General features: G+C 42.1%; 1 protein-coding gene across 2 annotated transcripts in view; it reads right to left on the reverse strand.

Moving 5' to 3' along the window:
- The window catches only part of cngb1a (cyclic nucleotide gated channel subunit beta 1a), a 38516-nt gene that overhangs the window by 10984 nt on the left and 4481 nt on the right, over positions 1 to 23051 (reverse strand). The window contains exons 5-26 of one of the 2 annotated variants that reach the window (XM_063480670.1): positions 21237 to 21339; positions 19208 to 19227; positions 19080 to 19094; positions 18679 to 18778; positions 18159 to 18183; positions 18002 to 18074; positions 17308 to 17408; positions 15860 to 15917; positions 15472 to 15501; positions 15214 to 15274; positions 15088 to 15115; positions 12483 to 12625; positions 11443 to 11540; positions 11140 to 11277; positions 10909 to 10950; positions 9167 to 9286; positions 7561 to 7575; positions 6499 to 6712; positions 5616 to 5652; positions 4058 to 4199; positions 244 to 345; positions 8 to 156 (exon numbers count right to left, since the gene is read on the reverse strand). In XM_063480670.1, the coding sequence (XP_063336740.1) occupies positions 8 to 156; positions 244 to 345; positions 4058 to 4199; positions 5616 to 5652; positions 6499 to 6712; positions 7561 to 7575; positions 9167 to 9286; positions 10909 to 10950; positions 11140 to 11277; positions 11443 to 11540; positions 12483 to 12625; positions 15088 to 15115; positions 15214 to 15274; positions 15472 to 15501; positions 15860 to 15917; positions 17308 to 17408; positions 18002 to 18074; positions 18159 to 18183; positions 18679 to 18778; positions 19080 to 19094; positions 19208 to 19227; positions 21237 to 21339 (1814 nt within the window). The remainder of the gene's footprint in view (positions 1 to 7; positions 157 to 243; positions 346 to 4057; positions 4200 to 5615; positions 5653 to 6498; positions 6713 to 7560; positions 7576 to 9166; positions 9287 to 10908; positions 10951 to 11139; positions 11278 to 11442; positions 11541 to 12482; positions 12626 to 15087; positions 15116 to 15213; positions 15275 to 15471; positions 15502 to 15859; positions 15918 to 17307; positions 17409 to 18001; positions 18075 to 18158; positions 18184 to 18678; positions 18779 to 19079; positions 19095 to 19207; positions 19228 to 21236; positions 21340 to 23051) is intronic. The other variant, XM_063480678.1, reaches the window with a different exon arrangement.

A 23051-nucleotide genomic window follows, 5' to 3' on the forward strand; every position in this document is an offset into this window, starting at 1 on the left:
TACGTACAGGCTGCGGGACTTTCTTCCTCTGATTCATCCGGGTCGATCAGCCGTTCTTTCTGCCGCTCCGTCCGACCTTTGAACAGCCTGACGAGCTCGTTGAGGCGGTCCTGGACCACCACGCTGCCGACGCTGGCCGCCGACAGCGGACGTGTCCTGCAGGAGGAAGAACGGGAAGGTAAACATGGTGGACAGGCAGGTGGAAGCAGGGAGCTCACTGTGAGTCTGTGGGGTTTCTCTCACTCGTCGTCTGCAGTCAGGTGGTCTCCCTGAGTGGTCCAGACTTTCAAACCGACCCTCAGCAGCTCGGGATCGTCCTCATCTGCAGACACATCACCTGCAACACTACAGACATCAACACGGACACGTGGAGAGGAAACAATAAGACGTTCCAGCCTGCATTTAGTCCAGATTCAGAATGGCAGAACACATTAAAGCTGTCAGAGACTGATGCTCTTACTGAGGTTAAAGGAAGTCCCTCCATCCAGAAAACCTCAGCACGATAAAAAATGCCTCTAAAACGTTAGTCAGCTCAACAAATCAACAACAGCAACAATCACAATACTGAAGAGAGCTCAGTCAAATCAAGAAAGCTCAAACCCAGAAACTGTGAATCATTTTCAACATTTCCAGGAGACGGTTGGTGTTTCAAGGCCCACAGAGAACCCGAAGCTTTTGTTCAAACAGACTTTAGACTTGCTTTTATCTTCGTCAGACAGGGACCAGATCGGAGTCCTGGACAGAAATTAGTTTCATTTCATTTATAGCGGTTGTCTGCTCTTTCTCCAGAGAGCCAAACGGGATTAAAATTTGCAATATTAGTGGGCGTGACCTCTGTGACTGAGAGGGGGATGGTGAACCCTGAACTGGACCTCTGCACCGTGTTTGTGCTGTTGGAGCCTTTTGCAAAATAAGTGCATGGATTTTACTCCTTAGACTTCCCCTACACACAATATGTTTCATTTTTTTAAGTCATAGAGGGTTAAAATGGCAACAATTTTTGCCAGTGGGATTAAATGGGTTAATGACATCATGTGACCAATAATATGGCTGCTTTGAGGTCACAGTATTATTGTACTATAGTGAGAGAAATTCACCAAAAGCGCAGGTGTCCATATGATGCTCGCATACCGTCTGTGGAGACAGACAATCTTAAAGATGTGTTTATCGTGGTACGACAGAACATCGCATTGGCCCCTGAACCAACTGATGGTTGTCTAACTTGTGTAGTAGAAGCAGAAAAAAGCTCTTTAAACTGTTGTTAACTGGTCTCAGTGATCAATGACAATAAAGTCAAGACTCTCCACCGACTCATTCAGATAAACCTTAGAATAACTGCCCAAATAACCACCCAAGACATTACTCAAACGGCTGCTGAGCGGCGAGACTAGCTTCTAATTTCGACCAGATTAACAAACCAGCTTCATTAATGGTTTCAAACACAGTTTCAGATTCACAAAGCTTTTATTCTAGCTCTGCACTCACCTACATTTACACTTTCAGAGTCTCTAAAGCTAATCTTCAGTTGTGGAAACACACGACAAAGTGATTCTAATGTAATTCTTTGGGTTAAAAACTGCTTTAAAGATTTTGGCTTTGTGCAGCTTCGCTTTTATTTTGATTCCACCGAGACGTCATCTGAACATACGACTTACCTCAAAGACCATCGGAGGCCGATACTGCACAGGAAGATTTGGGATGAAAACCCTTCCACGTATGAACCAACCGTGCATTGCTCTGCTTGTCAATACTGACAAAGTAGTCAAAGGAGTTTGCAAAGAAAAGCGTCTGGACTTCTTTAAGTTGCTTGAAGACGTTTCACCTCTCATCCGAGAAGCTTCTTCAGTTCTAAGGTCAAATGGCCGAGAGTCCCAGATTTAAACCCAGTGGGAGTATCCCCCCAAAGAGGGACAAAGGACCCCCTGGTGATCCTCTAATCACATGAGCCAAGGTGTGAAAGCGGGTGTGGGACCTAATCAGCCAGGGTTTCGGGTGAGCTCATTGTGAAACCTGGCCCCACCTTGTCATGTGAATTCCTGAGGTCAGATGGCCCAGGATGTGAGTGGGCATTAAGGCGTCTGGGGAGGGAACTCAAAACTGGATTATAGATGGCAGACAGTTGGTGTCGTAAACCACCGCCTCTGTTCAAAGATGGTCGCTCACAGTGGACATAGATGGCCTCTTTCACTCCTCTTTCAAACCATCTGTCCTCTCTGTCCAAAATGTGAACGTTGGCATCCTCGAAAGAGTGACCTTTATCCTTAAGATGCAGATGGACTGCTGAGTCTTGTCCTGTGGAGGTGGCTCTTCTATGTTGTGCCATGCGCTTGTGAAGTGGCTGTGAAGTGGCTTGTGAAGTGGCCCCCTATGTAGCCGGTGTATCAGAGAAACTCAGGAGAGTTTTCTCCAAGCACGACATCCCAGTGTACTTCAGACCCAGCAACACACTCAGACAGAAACTGGTTCACCCGAAAGACAAAACTCCAAAACACAGACTTAACAACGTGGTGTATGCTGTACAGTGCAGCGAGGAATGCCCAGACCTCTACATTGGAGAGACCAAACAGCCACTTCACAAGCGCATGGCACAACATAGAAGAGCCACCTCCACAGGACAAGACTCAGCAGTCCATCTGCATCTTAAGGATAAAGGTCACTCTTTCAAGGATGCCAATGTTCACATTTTGGACAGAGAGGACAGATGGTTTGAAAGAGGAGTGAAAGAGGCCATCTATGTCCACTGTGAGCGACCATCTTTGAACAGAGGCGGTGGTTTACGACACCAACTGTCTGCCATCTATAATCCAGTTTTGAGTTCCCTCCCCAGACGCCTTAACGCCCACTCACATCCTGGGCCATCTGACCTCAGGAATTCACATGACAGGGTGGGGCCAGGTTTCACAATGAGCTCACCCGAAACCCTGGCTGATTAGGTCCCACACCCGCTTTCACACCTTGGCTCATGTGATTAGAGGATCACCAGGGGGTCCTTTGTCCCTCTTTGGGGGGATACTCCCACTGGGTTTAAATCTGGGACTCTCGGCCATTTGACCTTAGAACTGAAGAAGCTTCTCGGATGAGAGGTGAAACGTCTTCAAGCAACTCAAAGAAGTCCAGACGCTTTTCTTTGCAACTCCTTTGACTACGATGACCTGGATGACTGAGAACCTTCACAGACATACTGACAAAGTAGTGTATATTGTAGTGTGTATTGACCAGTAGTGTTTGTCACTACTGGTCAGTTACAAATATCCTTTGCTCCCATTGGTGCCTGCTTTCATTAAAGTTGCGAGAATATTGACTTAGGACCCGCCCACTGCATGTTTATTCCGTCTCTTGTTGCTACACGTCGAGGAATTTCATTGATATCTGAAGATTTCTGGTTATCTTTGAGATCAGCAGATACAAAAATACCGCCTACTGGCCAATTGGATCTCTGGAAAAGCACGTCTCCATTCCTGTAAAATTAATTGGATGTTTGTGTGCTGAAGGTTTCGAAGACCGTCTGTTTTTAGACTTAAATACTACGATAGTGTTTCCCCCTCACACACCGTAACATCTGTGTTTAGTTAAATATGTGATAAATATGTAAATATGATTCTGCTGTTGTCCATGTTTCTGATAGAAGCTCTGCCTCTTTCAGGTGAACATGTTCACAGGTAGATAAACCCTGGGTTAACTTATGGAGCTGAAGACCACCTTCAGGTGACCTCTGACCCTGACAGTGATAACATGGGTATGTCAAACTTCCTTTGGCGTGCAGGCCTCTGAACATGAAGATATGAATCAGTTCAAACAGTTTCAGAAAGGATGGAGCTAAAGAAAGATTTAAGGAAACCATTTACATTGATTTTAACTCAGCGTTGTGTTTTTAATCATATTTGGAGCTGTTAGATGTTTTAGCAGGACAAGAACAACCATGAAAGGATGCAGAGTTGGACATGAAGATAGGATAACACAGACATTAAACATTGATGCTTTCATACATTTACATGTCTTAGCGTGGTAACAGCGCCCCCTCAAGGCCGTGAGCAGCAGCATACACGTCGTCTTTTACCTGAGCTCTGGGGCTGTGAGATTGTTCGGTTCTGGTTCTGGGGTGGTGATAATCTGGGGGATGTTCAGACCTTTCCCTTCCATCACATCCATCGCCTCCACCTTCAGCTCTGAAGCTTCAGCCAAACGTTTACTGCAGTTTTCTGAGGACCAGAAAATAAATGCAGTTGGACCTCAGGCGACGTCTTCCTGCGACACGAATAAACTCGCCCTCAACTGAACCGCATTTCAGGTCGACGTGTTAAACTGCTGTTTCCAAAGCACCAGCGCAACTTTAAACTTTTGCTTTCATTTATTTGTAGATGATAAAATGCTGATTGTTGCCTCTGGACACATCCAGAGAACAAAACAAAAAGAACTGATGAGGTTTTATGGTAAGAAAAATGTGTATTTAAATAAATATATTAATTTTTATACGTTTACAGGCCAAGTGTGTTCTCCAGTTTACAGATGTGTGGTGTTTACAAGAGTTAGTCAGCATTAAATATGTAAAACTGTCTGGAAATAACCCCAAATCGACAGAAGCCCCCTGCATTTAATGTTACCAGCTCGATAAATGGCCTCTCTTATTCTAACAGGTCACAGAAAATATGATGCAGGTAAAGTCACGGAGTTTCTCTTCAGGCTTAAATGAGAATCACAGGACTGAAGTCCAGTTTTGATTTCCTGTGTCCACATAAATGGAGCAAAAACGGATTCATGCTTGCTTAAATATTTCGGCCTCCACAGGAAATCTGCATCACGCTGCTTCGTGAAAATCCATCACCAGGGGCAACAACGTGGCAGATAAAGAACTCTTCAGTAACAAATCCCATCACACAGACTATCGCGAGGTAAACATGGAGATTCTGTTGCCCAGTTTTGTTGGTGATTCAGCTCTAAAAGACTCATTAAAAACAGCAAAGGGACAAGCACACAGCCTACAGCAGCTCAGACATCCACCTCCTCCTGATTACCTGTGGCGCGCTTAGCTGGCAGCTGATGGTGAAGCACAGCGGAGCTGCAGAGCATGATGGGAGTGAGGATGGGGGGGAGATGGAGCGTTCAGAGGCACTGGAAGTGTGTTTGTTTGGTTTGGCACTTCAAAGGTTTTGATCTACACAGATTATAAGTCTATGAGGTGTCTCTAGGAGTCTGCTGGAGGGGGTTGGGGGTTACGGCTGCTAAGGATCCTGGGAGTTGGAGTTAAGGCCCCTGAAGCGGCTGTAGATGCTCATACAGCACTGCTGCGCCTGCTTGGTGAGCTGCGACAGCTCCTGGGTCAGCTGGGCGAGCTCTGGCGGCGGCGCCGGCACGGAGAGCGTGGGAGGGGTGAGGTTATGGTCACGCATCAGCTTTGTGCAGCTCTCCAGACACTCGGCAGCATGAGGGAATCGAAGCAGAAAGCTCTTTATCGGAGAGCAAATGTCAGGAACTAGACAGAGAAACAGCAGTGAGAAGGTGAGAACTCCTAAAACCGGACCAGTGAAGGTAACGAAGGGCAAAGAAATCCATGAAGAAAGAAGTCGGAACGAGAAACAAGAAGACCGAACAGATAAAACCTGATTTTTCAGTCTCACCTCCACATCCACCTTCTTCTGCTTCTGCTGTGCTGGTCTGAGAAGTAAGAAGAAAACAATTATTAAAAACAAGATATAACTGTCACTCTGCCCTGGAGTCACAGGAACATGACATATGGTTGAAATTTCCTTAGAAAGCCAGTGAGTGATTCTCAAGTAGAGATGCTCTTTTCCAACTGTTCCCAAGGAACCACAGGAATTGGATTTATCACCGACGTCCACACGAGCTAATGACCTTTAACACCAACAGACTGATCTCCACGACAGCTTAGCTAGCTCGGTCCTCTGATGAAGACCACTCAATACACTGAAAGCTCAGGACAAAGTCAAGCAGCTGGAACTCCTTTCTGACATTTTAGGTGAAATATCTGAGATAATCAGAAGAAATTAATCAGAGATTAACTCTTCGAAGTACGTATAATTCAGGTTGTAGAGTGCTGGTTTAGGAAGTGAGAACATACCAAAAAATTAAGACCAATAAATAACAGCGCCAGTGGTATCTGGCACCAGGTCAGCAGAACTTTCAAGTCCAGAACTTTTTCTAATATGTCCTCCAATAATAAGTTCTTCAAGTTCCTGGATTGTCTCTTTGACTTTCACCAGGTTCTTCCTCTTGCTCTCCGGGAAAGAAGCCACAAAGATTCAGAGCCACTTTGACTCGGTCTTTTGTACATTCCTCCTTGTTCTCAGGTCTTGCTAACTACAGGAACCTTCACATTTTTCACCAACTGCAGTCTAAGGAAAGATAACTACACCTCCCTCTGTGCTCTTCCATCTTCAAGCTCATGGAGGGACACCGATTCATTCCCAACCAGTTGAGAGAACTCTTCTGCTTGGATCACCAAACTACCATCTACTAAAGCAGAATCCAGGAGACCATCACCTGATCCGTGGTAGTGGGTGGAGTTTCTGGAGGGAGTGGCTCAGGTTGTTGGGAGACTGGTTCTGCATCTGTTGAAGGAGTGGCTTCCTCTGGTGCTTCAGATTCGGTGGGTGGAGTTGGGGGCTTGTGGGTTTCGTCTGGAGCGGGCTCCACCTTTTCCACTTGAGTTGTTGCTTTGATTTCATCTTCAGCTGGGCAGACGTCTACCATGCACCTGGTGAAGAGGAGCAGCCGTCATTAACATCATAGAAGAGCGAACCAGACCTCCACAAAAGCTGCAGAGCTGATCCTTCCACTGACATCATCTGCACTGACAAGCAACAATTCACAGCAACGTTCATGTCAGAGTTTACAGTGTGAGGTGAATATCTCAGTGAGAAGCACGTGGGCACAGGAAAACTTACAATTGCAATGTAAGTGGCTTCTGTTTGAGGTATAATCTACTGTGGAAGGATCTCATTGGGAAATACTGACATTTGTACTCTTAGGTCCTGTTTTTCTAAATTATGAGACAAAATGTTTGCAACTGGTCCAACATTCAGACATAAGGTTGTACCCTGAACCCCATGGGGCAAATATCTGAGGTGAGATCTTTTCTCATTTTTGCCGTTCACTGGATAACGTTGTTATTATGGGTAAGTGTGTACAGAGGACACAAATCGCATTTAAACACATCAAATTCTTTCTAGAAATGGTGAGCCAGTTTAGTTTGGTTTATTTTGTTAATTGTTGGCGGTTATATTAGAAATAACAGGATGCTGTCAACAATATTTGAGAACATCAATATAATCGATTACAATACCTGCCCTGTTCAAACAGCATTGCTAAAGAAGATAACACTGGGCTGTGTCTGGACCTGTTAGTATTTTTTGTTCTAAGTAATCAAGGTAATTGATTATACAAAGGGAAAATGTGCCCTCTTGGCTGTATCTTGGACTGAATCTTCAACTATAGTTAACCATAATGAAGCCACCAGAAGCAGGTGAAACACAGTAGCTGGCTGACATAACAGAACTGCTTTATTCTGTGTGGTTATACCGCCTATAAAAAAATCCAACCTACCTTTTGAGATCTGCCCTGATTCACAGAAGAAAAGTAGGCAGGACGCAGCAGAAAATAAAGATAAATGTAATAACTGGAAAAACTGAAAGAAGCAACAAAGCTTCTACAGAAGTAGTGCATAGTAAATGTCTGGGCATAAAAACTATTTGAACCAAAGTCCTGTCCTGATTTCTGGATAACCGTAAACTCTGAAAGCCCCTCTATACATACAACAAAGGAAACATCTAACAACAGAAAGTTAGACGGTAACAGCCCATCTACTATTAGTGCCGACTGTTGTTGGAGACCAAAGAGAGCTTTACCAGGAGACTCCATGTGAACCCATCATGCCAGTTTGCTGAAGTCAGGCCTTTGTCAGGGTAACAAAACAAGCTTTACTGGTCACATACATAATCATACAGAGTACAACATGCAGTGAAATGTGTCACGTCCGAGCTGCGGACAGGCTGCAGACGTAGCCGCGCCATTCCAGGGCATTCCTTTGGCATGAGGGACCTAGCCAGGACCTTTACTGGATACTGGGAGGGAATTGAACTTGCGACTTCCGCTCCAAGGGTGTGTGGTCTTACCACTACACTTTCCAGCCACCAAAAAAATTGTCCGCTTGCTGAAACCCAGGATTGAACCAGGGACCTTTAGATCTTCAGTCTAACGCTCTCCCAACTGAGTTACTTCGGCTGGCTGTGGCTGACATTCACCGTTAACAACAGGAATCAGCTGATTCTTCTTAGGTTAAATCTGTGGTGTGAAGTTGTGTTGTTCAAAGTCTGGCCTGGTTTGAACTTTTTATAAATATGTATTTATGTACAGGTGTCACTAATGTGACACATTTAAAATGTTTGAAAAGAAGAACTGTATGGCCAAAACACATGTAGGAAATTAAACAATGTGTAGGTAGGCTGGACGTCATCAGTGACCCATCATAGGCAGGGCTGGATTTTGTTTTAACTACATGGCAAATTTTTAAAAAGTCTCTAACATTTATCTTGGGTATACAGTTTAGTTCAATTCAATTTTATTTCTGTAGCACCAAATCACAACACCAGTTGCCTCAAGGCGCTGAAAGCTTTAGTTTAACAACCGAATGACAACTTGAAGATTTGAAAGGACCATTCCTCGTTAGGAGGGCTTATTCATTGGAGCTAGAAAGGAGCCAAATAAAACCTGTTAGTGTTTTATTTGGCCAACCAACTCCTGCAAATACACTGGACTCTTTAGTACCCAGGTAACATTTGTGTTATGGAAAAGTAAACGAGCTGTGAACCAAGTTTGAGGAAGAAGCTATGGGAGAACTGCCTGCGCGGCCCTCTGGTTTTATCCTTCAGGATATTCTCCAAGTGACAAAACTGATTTCAGCTCCTAGTGGAGCGAGTCAAGTTCGAACAAACACCTTCTGTTAAAAAGAAGCGATACCAGCCAGGAACAGGGCAGGACTTCAGTTTGCTCTAAAAAGCTGTAAAAGGTTTAAAGCTTCATAGATCTGATAATGCCAACAGGTACGTCAGCCTCTTAGTGCACGCTTGTGTGTAGGAAATATGTGCAAACTATTTGAGTATCTTTTAGTTTCTTACTCTACAAGCAGACCAAATTCTATGACCAAACTTACTGATCACATTTAGTCTCTTCCTCAATAGTGGTCTTGATTTTGTCTTCCTCTGTCACTTTATTTTCCTCGGGACTCTGATTCTCTGTGCTGTCTTCACTGTCCTCCTGCAGGTTTTGTAACCTGAACAGCGTGCAGCAAATGTTGATGGAGAGTCCCGATCAGACACCTGAGACAGCTGAGCTCATCCATTCTGAAGCTAAAGGCGGTAGCGACAGAGCTAAGCGGAGAGCAGCGAAGGTAAAGATGAAGCCTGCTGTTAAACTAAAGAGGCTAGAGCTTTACCAGCAGAAACTGTCCACAAACTACACTACTGTTATCCATGGACACATGGATATACACACAGCAAACCTTTGGAGGCCTTATGTTGAAAATGTTGACAAAATATTTCATAGCTCTACAAGAACAGAAACAAGTCGCACAGAGCGACAGCAGCGATCTCAAATCAATTTTCTATCAATTTAAAGAAAAACAGGCTGAATCCAACAATAATGCTTCCTATTCCAACAGCCTGTTCTTTGAATGGGACCTGAATGTATAGTATTTTTACGATTTCGTGTTTCGTGTTTCGTATTTTAGATGTTCTCATAATTACAACATATGGAAGTCAAATTTTTCGAGGTTTTATTTTTTTGACATTTAATGACCAGTCGACTGGTTTGCAGAACCTGACTGATGTGGAAGGTCAGTGTTCAGGGATGAATGTTACAGATGGCGTGACATAAAAACAGCTGTTATGAATGACACTCGTGGTGTATAAACTGACATCAGTGGTCTGTAGCTCTCAATCCATGAGCTAGCATGAGATACAAAATGAATGCGATATACACAAAAGATGTTCTGCACTGTTATCTTTCTACAAACTGTATGACCTGTATGTCCTGTACAGTGACACTGATGCCATACACCTTTGCTTTGTGTTGAGGGCTAAGGTCAGAACAGTATAACGTTACATGTAGTACTAGTTAGTGTTAGCAGTTGGTTTTAACTTAGATGTAGCCAACTAGCCAATAAGCATTTACACTCCAGCGATTTTTTTCAAGAAGTAACTTGAGGACATTACTGTTAGCTAGCTAGCTAACTTAGCTATGTAAGCTATCCACAGAAATGTGGTGATAGCTTGTAATGTTAGCTGATAAAGTAACTTAGAAAAACCTAATTTATCTGCACAAACAGCCCTGGGAGTGAGGTGTGTGAGATTTGTAGGTTTCACTTACAAATCTTTAAGACTAACAAGTAAGCTACTGTTTGCTTATATTAGCCAAGATTGACAGCTTTCAATCAAAGAGCCCCAATCAATAAAATGCTCTGCTGACGATAATCCTCATTTCCCCAAACTTCAATTTGGCTAGACAGCATTCATTAGATGAAAAAGTTTTTTTTCTAGTTATTGTTAGCTAATGTTACTAGCTAACGTGGCATCCTTTGATTTGAGTGCAATCAAAGATGAGAGAAACCAGCCTGTTGTTAAAGGCAGCAAAGAGAGCTGGGAAATGTCTCTTTTCATGAAAACTTACATGTTGCTGATAGGAGTTCAGCAGTAGCATGTAAGTTATTTAACACACTGTTCAACACAACACTTGAAATATAAAGTGCTATGTGGATTGTGTTTGAGATAAGAACGTTGTTTCACCTGTCCCATCACTTTCAGGTGATATAAAAGCTGCAGCAGCCTAAGCTAGGAGCACAACAGCAGCATGTAAGACAGCAGCGTTGTTATTTGGGCTTCACGAAAGGAAACTTACTCTGGATCATCCTCGTTTTCTTCTTCCAGGATATTGGGCAGCCTGTTCAAAGCAAATAGGAGCAACTCAAGGTTTCAGGTCACGTTGGACTGTTTTCTGTTTACCATACTACTGCTCAGATGTTTGAGATACTACAAGGATTTTTTCCTGATAAATCCCAAAAAGCTCATAGGTTAGAGCACTTTGCCATGGCGCTGCTTATGCGTGATGTTTTGAATTGATGTGACTTACTGTTCATTGGACTCTGGTAGCGTTTCTATTACAATCTTAGCTGAATGCTCCACCTCGAGCTGGCGGACTGCCTCCTCCGCTGCCTTTCTGGCCATCTCCTCGGCCACACGAGCTGCCTCCAGACGCTCCTGCTGCAGCCTGTAACAAGATCAATCAATAGTCATGGAAAGAATAAATTATGTGACACTTAAATAACAAAGACATCTTGCTAAAATTGCTCCCTAAGAATGCCAAGAATGCCCAAGAGACATCATCATCATCATCATCCTTATTGCACATATGAGACAAAAGACTGAGGCTAACCTTTCCTCCATGTGAGCTAGGACTGCCTCTCCAGCCTCCTTTTTGATGCTTTCAATCAGTGGACTCAACTCATCCACCTGCGATTCTGCATCTTCAGTCTGCAACCAGCCATGATTTTAGTTACGTAGCAACAGTTCACTCGAGCAGTCATCAGTCATCTAATGAACTCTGGTAGCACCATGATAACATTTACACAAGGCCTTCGTTAGTATTACCTTATCCTTCCCCATAGTACTGAGACTGGAGTCTGATTCTGAAAAGATTGTCAGACATAAACCAGTCCATGGCGCAAAAAAGGTTGGGGACCGCTGCCATATATCACACTATTTACCACAGTGTTTAAAGTTCTACTGCTGTTTCACTTTTGCCCTGGTACTGGAACACTGGTATCCTGGCTCTGCAAAACATACTATGGTACAACCAGTACTACAGTGGTATTTGAAGTGCTGCAGTACCTAAAGTGCTTACTAAATAACTTATTCTGGTAGTACCAGTTTCCCATTGAAAGCGTTTATTCAAAAATGACCATGGTAACATTTAGATGGCCACAGTACCAGCACTGGTATTAACACTTATCCTTCCAAATGCCACTGGGGTTATTGGACCCTTGTTCTTAAGGACAAAAGTATATACACCATCTACAATCTTTACTACAGTGGTAATAGAAGTGCTGCCATTACTTTGGTGCTACCATGGTGGAGTGCCCTGTAGTTACTGTGGAACCATAATACCAAACATGGTACCATATAAATAGACACAGTGCCTACACTGGTATTACCATGTTGATTGTCCCATGGCATTGGGATACTGATATCCTGAAGGACATGTACTGGTAACTGAAGTGCTGTCATGCCTTTCTGGGACTACGACTGCAGGGCTGCTACCATACCACTCGTCCACATGGGTTAGTACCATGTTAGTACCATGTTACCTGTGGCAGAACTACAATTTGATTTAAAATACTTGTGTTCATAGTGAGCATATTATGCTGGTGTGGCTCAGAGCTGTGTGTTACAGTCATTCGGTCAGGTCAGGCTCACCTCCTTTTTGGATGGCTTCACATCCTCTTTGTTCTCCAGCTGTGGCTCTTCTTTCACTTCCTTCACCTCCGGCTTTGTTTCCTTGACTTCTTCCTGTTCAATGTCCTCCAGCACCAGGTCTGTGTTCTTCTGTATGATACTGACTGAATGGCACATGGCAGGAAGAACAGGGCTGAAGACTTTCACTATATTTATGTGTTTAGAAGTCTCCAAGAAGGTGCAGTAAAAGCTGGAGTATTCATTTAAAAGGTTGTAATAAGAAACATACTTCAATCTAATAATCCTAACAGATGGCTAGCATGAAACTTTTGCTTTAAAAAGGTTAAAGAGTAGAAATGGACTGTGTTTGGGGTAATTCAGGTAATTCATACTGAGTAACTGCATTTTCATTTGTTTTAGATGTGCGGGTTTAATTATTAGAACGTCTAGATTTTCAAACTGCTCCTTTTGGTCCATATTGTGAAGTATTTAAGCACCTGCTACTCAACTGGCATGTCTGAAATAAATATTTTAATTGAAGAATTTAGAAATAAATGTGCTTTGAGTCCTAAAATAGCTAAAGTTGCTAGAAACGATTAGATTTTTTGAACAGTTGATAACTGATTGATTGGTTGATTGATAGGTCTATTGTCCTTTTCAGGTTTATAACAACAACACGACAGACACCTTTTTTCCAAGTAATGTCTTTATTATAATAAATATTAAGCAAAAGGCTTCCTTTGTAGTTGTCTGCAATGATTTAGCAAAAACCTTCAAAGGGGACCAGTTGTGCTTTACCTCACTTTCTGGCTGGTATCATTTTAATATGAATAAACATATTTATGTTTATTTGTATTCAAAGTTTCAGAGACTACGCTGAAGTCACTGGCTACAGGAACAGCACGCTCATGACGTACAGACAGTACAGCTCAAAAACACAAGGTGCTGCCCCTCTGTAGGCTTCCATAAGTCAGGCAATCAGAAGGCAGTGGCCTTTTAGAGATGGGTACCTTGAAGAGACGGGAGCTAAAGCAGCTCGTTTCAGATAAAGTAAAGTTCACATAAAGTAGTTTCCTGTCTGAGAATTATTTTCACCTGAGAATCTTGCCAAGTTACTCTGGTTAAGTTCCAGGATTAAAATAAAGAGCTGGAAATGAGAACAACTGGTCCCCTTTACCAAGCAAGCAGTCGACGTGGACTACCAGCAATCCAGAGTTCCCAGTATGAAGGGGCACCAAAGGCTTGGACTTTAAACGGAGCATAGCAATAAAGACTTCCTAATCATAACTGGTGTTCATTAAAGGGGACATATTCTGCTTTTTGTTTATTTTCCTTCAAATATCTCCTGTTCAGATGGTGGAAGTTCATATTAAACATGGGCAAAGTTTCTAATAAAAAAGGCTCAGGCATCTGTGAACACTTAATTTCACACAGTTTTTTCTACTCGTTGATCTGAATGATGTCATAGAGTGAGAATAACCCTAATATGGTCATTTCAGACACGGAGGGCCCCGCCCACCTTATAAAGGGCAGCTTATCATAAGAAAGGGGGAGGAGCTAACATAATGTTTCAGACAAAGAAAGAACTTCGTGAATGAACAACGACCCGGTGTGAGACAAAGGATTATTTTGGACTTTGAATCATGCAAAGCTACTCTGTTAGAGTGAAACAATTAAAACAGGGAGCAGAAGCAGAATGAGTCCCCTTGAATAAAATCATATAATTGTGCCCCTTTTCTAAGTTTAAGTTACGCATGATAGCTGTGCAAAACCTGAAAGCAGTGCAGCTTTGTGAGCGCTACAGGACTGAATCTTGCCGTAGCTGTGCGCAAACAGCTCTGAGTGTCCGTCAGTCAGTTAAAGTGTCTGCTGCTGTCAGTGTCAGTGTGAGCGACTCTGTCCCGCTCTTCCTTCTCCTTTTATTTTAAGGGGCTCTGTCCGCCTTTCCCCCCTGAAACAGAAGGAGAAGAGCAGCCCAGTTAGAGTCTGCCTCATCACTGACACCAACCCCTGACCTACCACTAACCAATCAATCAATTTGCCAGTGCACGTGTCACAGAATAATATAAGTGGGGTCTTCTAAAAAAATAGATGTAGTAAGAAAATTACTTTTTAATTGGCTTAAATCTGTGGCTCAGTTTAGGGTGTTTGTCATCGAAAAGTTTGGTTGTAAGGATGAAACACGAGAAATTTCCCACCTCACTTCCTTTAAATCAGCAAATGTTTTTATATAGAACTTTAGTATATTTAATGAAGGCATCCAAACAACCAAATTCATTTTACACCCACTCCAAGAGTCACAGTGTAAGGATAAACCAGGTTTTCAGTCAGCATGATTTCTATAACCAACTTTCAGCCAACTTCAGAAAGTCTATATTGGGATCTTCATGTGTGAGTGGTGGCTGCTCAAAACAAGCTACAGCATATAAAAAGTCTCCTTTTCACGTGCATTTATATCAGGTCATCGAGCTGTGTTTCCTGTTGTATTGTTCCCTTTGGGATGGGTGGATGTAAATTATCTGTATCTCAGTATTTTCTGTCCAAGCTGCTTGTCGTACAATTAGCCACTAATAAACTCACAACTGAGTGTGATGCGACTCTGATGTTGTGTTGTTGTTGTACTTACTGGTCTGCACCTCGTCATTTCCTGCATCCTGTATGAAGGAAAGAGATGACACCTTCAGGTCACCTGACCTAACTGGGATTTTATGGCATCTTTGCAAGAGCTGAGCGTCGTGTAGCAGCAACTCACCGACTTCTGCACGGGCTGAGGCAACATGCGACCGATTCCATTGACGATCCAGCCCATCATGCTGGAAGAACAACAAGAAGACTTTAGACAACTACGGTCAACATCCGCATGGAATCACGGAGGGATGGTTTGTTTGGTTTTCAGGACCAAACCTGACCCTGAACTGCTTTTCTTCTGTCTGCACTTAGCTGACGCTAGCTTCCCTCCTAACAAGGACAAAATACTTTGCTATCTCAACATAAACATGTTTCCACTTACTTTGGTGGCTCCTCAGCTTCCTTGGTGGACCTGTGAGGACAAAAGTAGAAGAGACCTGAGCTTCCAGCTTTGAAAAATCAAGCCGCTGCAAAGCTGCCTTAAACCTGCATTCTTCCTAATGACCAGCAGGGGGCGACTCCTCTGGTATGATTTTGTAGAAGGCTGTGAGAAAATGTACTTCTTGCTCACCTGATCTCTGAGCTAAGTAACACCTTCCTGGTGAGTTTATGGTCTAAATCACTAGTTTTAAATCTTACTGAATGAAACATGATGTTCATTTTGTAAATTATGGTCCAATTTAGAGTAAAATAGATCATTCGGCAGGGCCTGATTCCCTTTTTAAAGACTTTAAAACAGCACACAACACCGTGACAAAGGTTTGACTCACTTCTCGGTCTCTGGGGCTGGTTTGGGGACAGGTGGAGGAGCTGGAGGCGGAGCTTCAGCTGTTTAAAAGGGGAGGAGCAAATCAGATTAACATAATTTTACAAAACAGCACCACTGAATCCTAAAGTTTTACATGTCCAAGAAAAGGCATCTGGCAGAAAGAGGCTAAGTAGAATTACAGATGTTGGACGTTTAATGTGATCAGAGGACGTTAGTGTTAGCTTACACTGCTGTTAGCAACTGCATTTATAGTTGAAAAATCAGGAAGCTGTGGGAATTATATCATTTTTATATCATGTTTATTCTTCTACATCCTTTTTATTAAGCTTTGAGTAGTGGCATTTGATGAGAACATTTATTCAATTTATTAAACATATAGTTTTAATCATGTTGTTACACACATTGCATATGTGCTCATGAAAGAGTTAAGCACTCAGTCCTGTGAAGGTCAGAAGCTTCGTTCAGCGTGACTGTCTGAACTGATATATTGTGGGAGTGACTTGGAGTGCAGTGAATGAATGCATAACACGCTTACACACAGGCATCACATAGATTTATTTCTAGGGTAAAGGTGAAACATATCTCGTTGTATGCTTGCTTAGCAACTAGTGATGGAGAAGGTGGTAAAGATAAGCATGCCATGAATAAGTCGACAGGAAACATCTGGAGGGTGAGACAACCATATAGGCCGTGAACCCTGACATAATAAAACTATTTTGAAAGTATGCTTTGAGCGGAGATCTCTGTTGACAATGTAGTGTTGTGTATCTTCCCACACATGTGTTTAATAAAACCATTGTTTTGACGCACTTGGACCAGTGGTCGTTTGTCTCACACCTCAATCACGAATCGGGACAGTTTTTGGTGCCGTTGGCCCGGATTGAGGAGGGACGTTGTTTATCTTGCTAAATAATATCTAAACATGTATTTCCAAAAAATGCTGATTTTATTGGTTTTTGTGAAGGTTATCTACAACTACGCTGACCTCTGTGTTGGTCTATAACTTTTGAGGGAGCTCAAAGAATGCCGGCAGACATGACATTGTGTCTTGCAACAAATGAAGTCCAATCGTATATTTCCTTCAAACTGACAAAAAAAGGGTTACATCAAATTTTAAACAACCTTTCATTTGTTTGAAAGTCCACCAGGTTAGTCCAGGCAACTTTCAAAAAGTATATAACATCTCCAACACTGGCACAATCTCTTCTTTTGGAGCTATTTTTCAACCAGGACCAAATGTCACAAAAGTACAGCCAGTCGATGGTGATTAAATGTCCAAATGTTTGTTTTAGAAAGAATATGTACTCTCGTTTCTCCAGCTGTCAGCAGAACACGATGCTTCAGTTGAGCTCAACCAAGCAAAACGGTTCAAATCAAACATTTACCACCACAACATGAAAGACCATCTCTGAGTTAAACAGGTCTATAATGATGATTTGTGGCTGATACCTTTTGCCGTAGCTGGAGCTTCAGCCTCCGTTTTTGAGCGAACATGGATCTCTGGCTGAGGAACCACCTTCTCGATGCCCTGTTTGAGCCAGTCTATCATGCTGTGAGTAAGAACACAGGCAGATTGAAATATTACACAAACAGTTAGTTCCTGTGAGGTGGCTGAGCTCTGTTTCTTTGTGTTAACCTTCTGTTCATGTCTTGTTTGTCTCATTTTCTCCTCTATCTATCTCAAGTTTTACTTCATGTTTTGCTTAATCATCCTCACCTGAGTCTCATTTACCCACCCATCTCTCACCTCTAACATCTAATGCAGCGGTCCCCAACCTTTTTTGCGCCACGGACCGGTTTATGCCCGACAATATTTTCACGGACCGGCCTTTAAGGTGTCACAGATAAATACAACAAAATAAAACCAGTGCCGGTACCAAAAAAAAGAAGATTTATTCATAACACAAGGAAAAGACCCAGGGCAACCGAGTTAACAATAAAGACATTAAAAAAATGAAATTAAAAAACGATAAAAACCTTGAAAACCATGAATTTCACACTCGAGCCTCAGCCCTAGTGGCTTGGTACCAAACGACTCACGGCATCTGTCCGCCCCTGCATCTTAATAAAACGCAGATGTGCTTCTAAGCAAATTAAGCAGCTTATTTAAAGGAAAGATAATGTTGTAAAACAGGACGCTGACCTCGGTGGCTTGTTTTCAGTTTTGTCGTCTCGGTCCAGTTTCACCTCCACCACAGTAACCGGAGGCTCTGCAGCTGAAATACAAGGAAACTGATGATTGACTGAGCAGCAGCTAAAATCCAGCCTGTGTCTGCAAACATATTCAGGTCTGTTCTCACCTGGAGCAGGTGCAGCCTGACGCACCTGAGGAGAAACAAGTATGTGACTAAGGCAGGAATATTTTGGTAAAAGCTAAAAATATGATCATGGAGATGGAAACACTGCAGAATCTGTAATCAATGATTTTTCAATGTTTAAGATTACTTTTAGGTTTCCACACACTGTTGGGGTTTCAGATTGTGTTCAGGATTTCTTTAAATGATTGTGGTGGATGTTGGACTTTAGCAGAACTTTTTAAAAAAGAACTATTAATGATCTAAACACTCCAGAGCCAGATGTGTTTTTTGTTTAAAATAAAATTGAAATCAGAGATGTAAATTAGCTTTAATAACTTTAGCTGACAGTCGATGGCTGGGTTTGGTCAGATACTTAAAACAAACACTATTTACAACAACAGTGAGACCTTCAAAATATGCTGACTGCTTAGGTGCAATTAAGGACTGGCCAGGAGTAACTTGGCCGAGACATGAACAGCTTTCAGACGAAGCTGCTGGAGTCCATCAGTCAGTGCTGGCGTACCTCTGCCGGCTGCTCAGCTGTGGGCGGCTCTTTGCTCTTCAACTCAGGCTGAGGAACAACCTTCTCCAGACCCTGAGATATCCAGGCAATCATCCCTTTGCTAAGGAAGAAACGTGCATTAATAACTGTGAGAGGGATTTTACAGGACACTAGGGGGCGCTGCAGAAGATCCAGCGAAGCTTAATGAAGGATTAAACAGCAGCTCGCTATCTGGCATCTCATCTATTGGTGCTTTTCGTAAAGAATCTCGATCTCTGGCATCCTGCCTGTTGATAAGCGGCTCACTATTTGGCATTCTGCTCATTGATAGGCTTTTCAAGCTGCTCGCTATTTGGCAATATGCCTGCTGATCGGCTTATGAATCAGATCAGTATTTAGTTTTTATTATGGTGGTTACTCACTCGTCTTCGGGTTTACTGTCAGGGCAGAAAATACAAAGTCCATTACTTTGAGTCTAACAGTTCTGACGTTCCCGGCTTCTACACAAATATCACGAGAACACAGAGCTGTTTCACACACAGGTGTTTACCTGGCTGGTTCAACTTCCTCCTGTGAGTAGGCAGCATGAGAGAAAAGAGAAGGAAACACTATCAGAACAATAAAAGAGCTGAACCTGAAAGAGCTGCTGGATCCAGCTGCAGCAGATGTTCAAATCAATCAGACCGAGACTCGTAAAAACATCAGCGTTTTCTGAATCACAAACTAACTTCTCAAACTGGCCCTACGAGCGCTTTTGGAGAGACACCAAGCAGGTATGGGGTTCAGATGAAGCTTGCAGGAAGGACTACAGGTGTAATCCTGGGAAACTGTTAAGGTGAGATTGTTAGCCAATTATAAAGATAGTGAGCATTCAGGGTCAGGTCAGGACTGGACACTAGAAGAGTCGATCATGCCTGGAGAATATAAGTCAGCAGAAGAAACGGGCAAAGAGATCAGTTTCTGACTGTAAGTGGTCTCTTTGTGTCTCTGCTTCTGTTTATTTTTTGTCTTTTTGTGACTCCTATTATTAAAAGAAGGAACAGTTTATGTTCTGGAAGGTTCACAGCACAGCCAGCTCAAATCATCACAATATTCAATATTTGATTTGTTGAATAATAAATCATTACATTTTTAGCTGCTGGTTTTGTTTCAGTATCATCAGTCAAAACGAAACACCAGTGTGCGGGTCAGGTCATCCCCCCCTTTTATTTTCTCCCATGTAATACGTTTATGAATGTATGGTGGTGCGATCTTAACAAACACACAGTCAAATGTTTTAGTGGCATGATTACATATATAGTTGCTGCAAGGATACAAATATGCAGAGAAATTAGTGTGAGCTGAAAAAGACCTTTTTGCTTTAAGTGAAACTGGCTGCCGACATTTTCCTGTAGTTTCTGGATCCTGACTCCTTCCCAACCAATTCAAACTTACAGCTGAGTCTAGAGAAACAATACAACTGAGATTTCACACCTACTGAAATTTAGCTACCACGTCAGTAATTAACAGTAATTACGTTGTTTTAATTACAATCCTCCTGTCCAATGTACAGAGTCGGTCATTTGGATCGAGATGAAGACCTGAAACCGACAGGGTCTGGCTTTGCTTTTTGTCTTGACCGTTCAGTCGAGACGACCAACAAGAGACGGGGAGGAGGCGCGTGCTTCTATGTCAACCAAAGATAAGTGTACCACTGTTGTGGTTCGTGAGAAGATCCCTACTCCTGACACTGAGTTGTTAACAGTCCGTTAACTAGTTATTTTAGACCAGCTGCACTTAAACCACTAGTGATGAAAATCCATGAAAAGATTTTAAAAAGTATCATTATGTCCTCCATTAATAGTTAACTTGATCCTTTGCATTTCGCTTATCAGCCAAGTAAAAGTGTGGATGACATTAAACTCTTTATATTAAACACAGTCTGTATGCAAGACTTCCGTTTGCTGATTTCTCCTCTGCTTTTAACAAGATGCAGCCTCATATTTGTGCGAGAGCGCGAGACTGTCCAGGTCCTTGTTAACGGACAAATGTCCAGTGGGATTGTGTCAAGCTCTGGTTCACCTCAGGGCTTTGTTCTGGCACATCTTCTTTTTATTATGTACACCGGCATCTGCAGGACGTCTTATGAGAAAAGACTTATAGTTAAGTTTTCTGATAGCACTGTGATTTACCTGAATTTGTAAAGTGGTGTGATGATAACTATCTGGACTTAAATGTGTCAATAACAAAGAAAATGATATGTGGTTGATCATTTTTAGACATTTCTCCTTGTATTCTAGTTTTTATCTTACTTTTAATATATTTATTTATTTATTGACCTCATTGTTGTCGATCTCTGCCTTGACATGCAACAGTGTTTGTGACTAGTGGCTGTGTGTGTAAGCTGCGATCCATTTTCTGTTTTTTGGAAATCTAAATCTGAAAAACTGAAAAACTGGGCTAAAATCAGGATTGCCACCTTGTAAACCAACAGATATTTCATCTGATGTGTACGAAAACCTCACAGACTTATCTTTTTGAAAAATGTAGCTTGAGTCTGACTCTGCGTCAGATCCCGGGGTCGTTTATCAGGACCTCACCTTGGCAGTGGAGTTTGCTCGGCTCATTTTCGGTGAGACTGCGGGTTGAGGCAAAGCGCCGCTGATCCACGTGAGCATGCCGCTCTGAGATCCCGCTGTTGGGCTGAGGATGTAAACGTTTAAATTCAGGCTTTTTATTCACTCTCCGGGAACAAAGCAAAGATTTTTTTCCCTTCTAATGTAACACTGAACCAAAATATAATCAGGGCTCAAAATCAAAAATGCTACTGAAACTATGCAGCTTGTTTAAAGGCTGAAAAACATAAAGAGATATTTAATCTTTAGTGTGTACAAGGAAAATGTCCCTGGTTACTTTCCTCACTGGAGTCAGAGGTAAGAAAAAAGGTACTAAAATCATTAAGAAGGGAAAAGTCACTTAGCAAGCCAACAGTGCATTCTCCAGTGGAGTATTATCACAGATAGAATTAAACTATGAGACATTCACAGTGAAGAATCCATCATTAACATCATGTTTCCATCGTGCAGTACTGTATTTTTGGACCATAAGGCGCACCGGATTATAAGGCGCATTAAGCAAAACAAAACACTTTACTCAACTCGTTCTTCTTGCTTCCTCCACTTCCGTACCATTGATTCATTAATGTTGAATTCCCTAACAGCTGCTCTATTTCCATGTTGTTGCAGTATATTAATGACTAACCTCGTATCATGGATGGATTATCTCAGTTGTTCTCCTGACTGAAATTTGGCATTTGTCTCTAACCATCAGGAACCTTCACGTTAACTTTTATTGAATGGAAAAAAGTTAGCGTTCATCCTCCAGCTTCACTGTGTTTATGTTATGCTAATATAGCTGTGCCGCTAGCCACCACATAGCACATCATTATATACCAGCTAGCCCAACTTCAGTAACCCTACAAACGTCACTGCTGTTTAGTTTTCTGTCTTCATTTGTGTTGGAAGTGATAGCAGAGCTGTACGTTTGAATTTGTTTCAGAAATCTCTCAGTCAGAACATGCTATATCATGTTTAGGTGGAAGCTAGCGAGCTAACTTCCTGCTAACTTCTAACTCATACATTTAATTTACATGTTTACATTTAATAAATCCTGTTTTCATGGATGCCTGGATGTTAAACTTAATTGTTACACCTGGTAAAGCAGCAACACTGATCATTTTATTAAAGATGAAAGAATTTAGACAGTTTGTAACTCTCAGTGATGCTGCAGTGTTCGTTTGACTTTGGGACCTAAAGCGGACGGAGTTTTGGATCCAGATTACTCTGCGAGACTCCTGACTATGGCAGCCGTAATGCTCCGACAATCCATCAAGCGGTGCGGCTTCGTAGCTTACCAAAGTCGTACTAAAACATTTTTTTGACAGATTTTTGAGCGCCGTGTAGCACATAAAATCAGTTCGAGGTCAGTGAGCACAACCAGAATTCTTATATAAGGCGCACCGGATTATAAGGGGCACTGTCAATTTTGGAGAAAATTAAAGGATTTTAAGTGCGCCTTATAGTCCGAAAAATACGGTAACTGTTAATAAAGTCTAACAGCTGAATCAAACAGGAATTTTAGAGCTATTAGTACTAATTAGTAAATCTGTATAATATTAGGTTTTAGGATTAATAAAGCCTTTAAGTTAGGTTTTTACTGAAAAATAATAATAAAAAGAAAAACAATTAAAAAGTGTTAGGTCTAATTGTTGAATGTTGCCATTGTGTTTCTTAAATTTGTACAGTCTTATTTCAAGCAGTATTATCAAAGCCATTCCTTTGATCCTGAACACCTCTAACCACTTTGTGTTGGGGGAGGTTTTATTGTAGATACATCCTATCTGAAAGATCTGTTTG

Source organism: Pelmatolapia mariae, linkage group LG1 (genome assembly GCF_036321145.2).
Source record: "Pelmatolapia mariae isolate MD_Pm_ZW linkage group LG1, Pm_UMD_F_2, whole genome shotgun sequence".
Classification (NCBI taxonomy): Eukaryota; Metazoa; Chordata; class Actinopteri; order Cichliformes; family Cichlidae; genus Pelmatolapia; species Pelmatolapia mariae.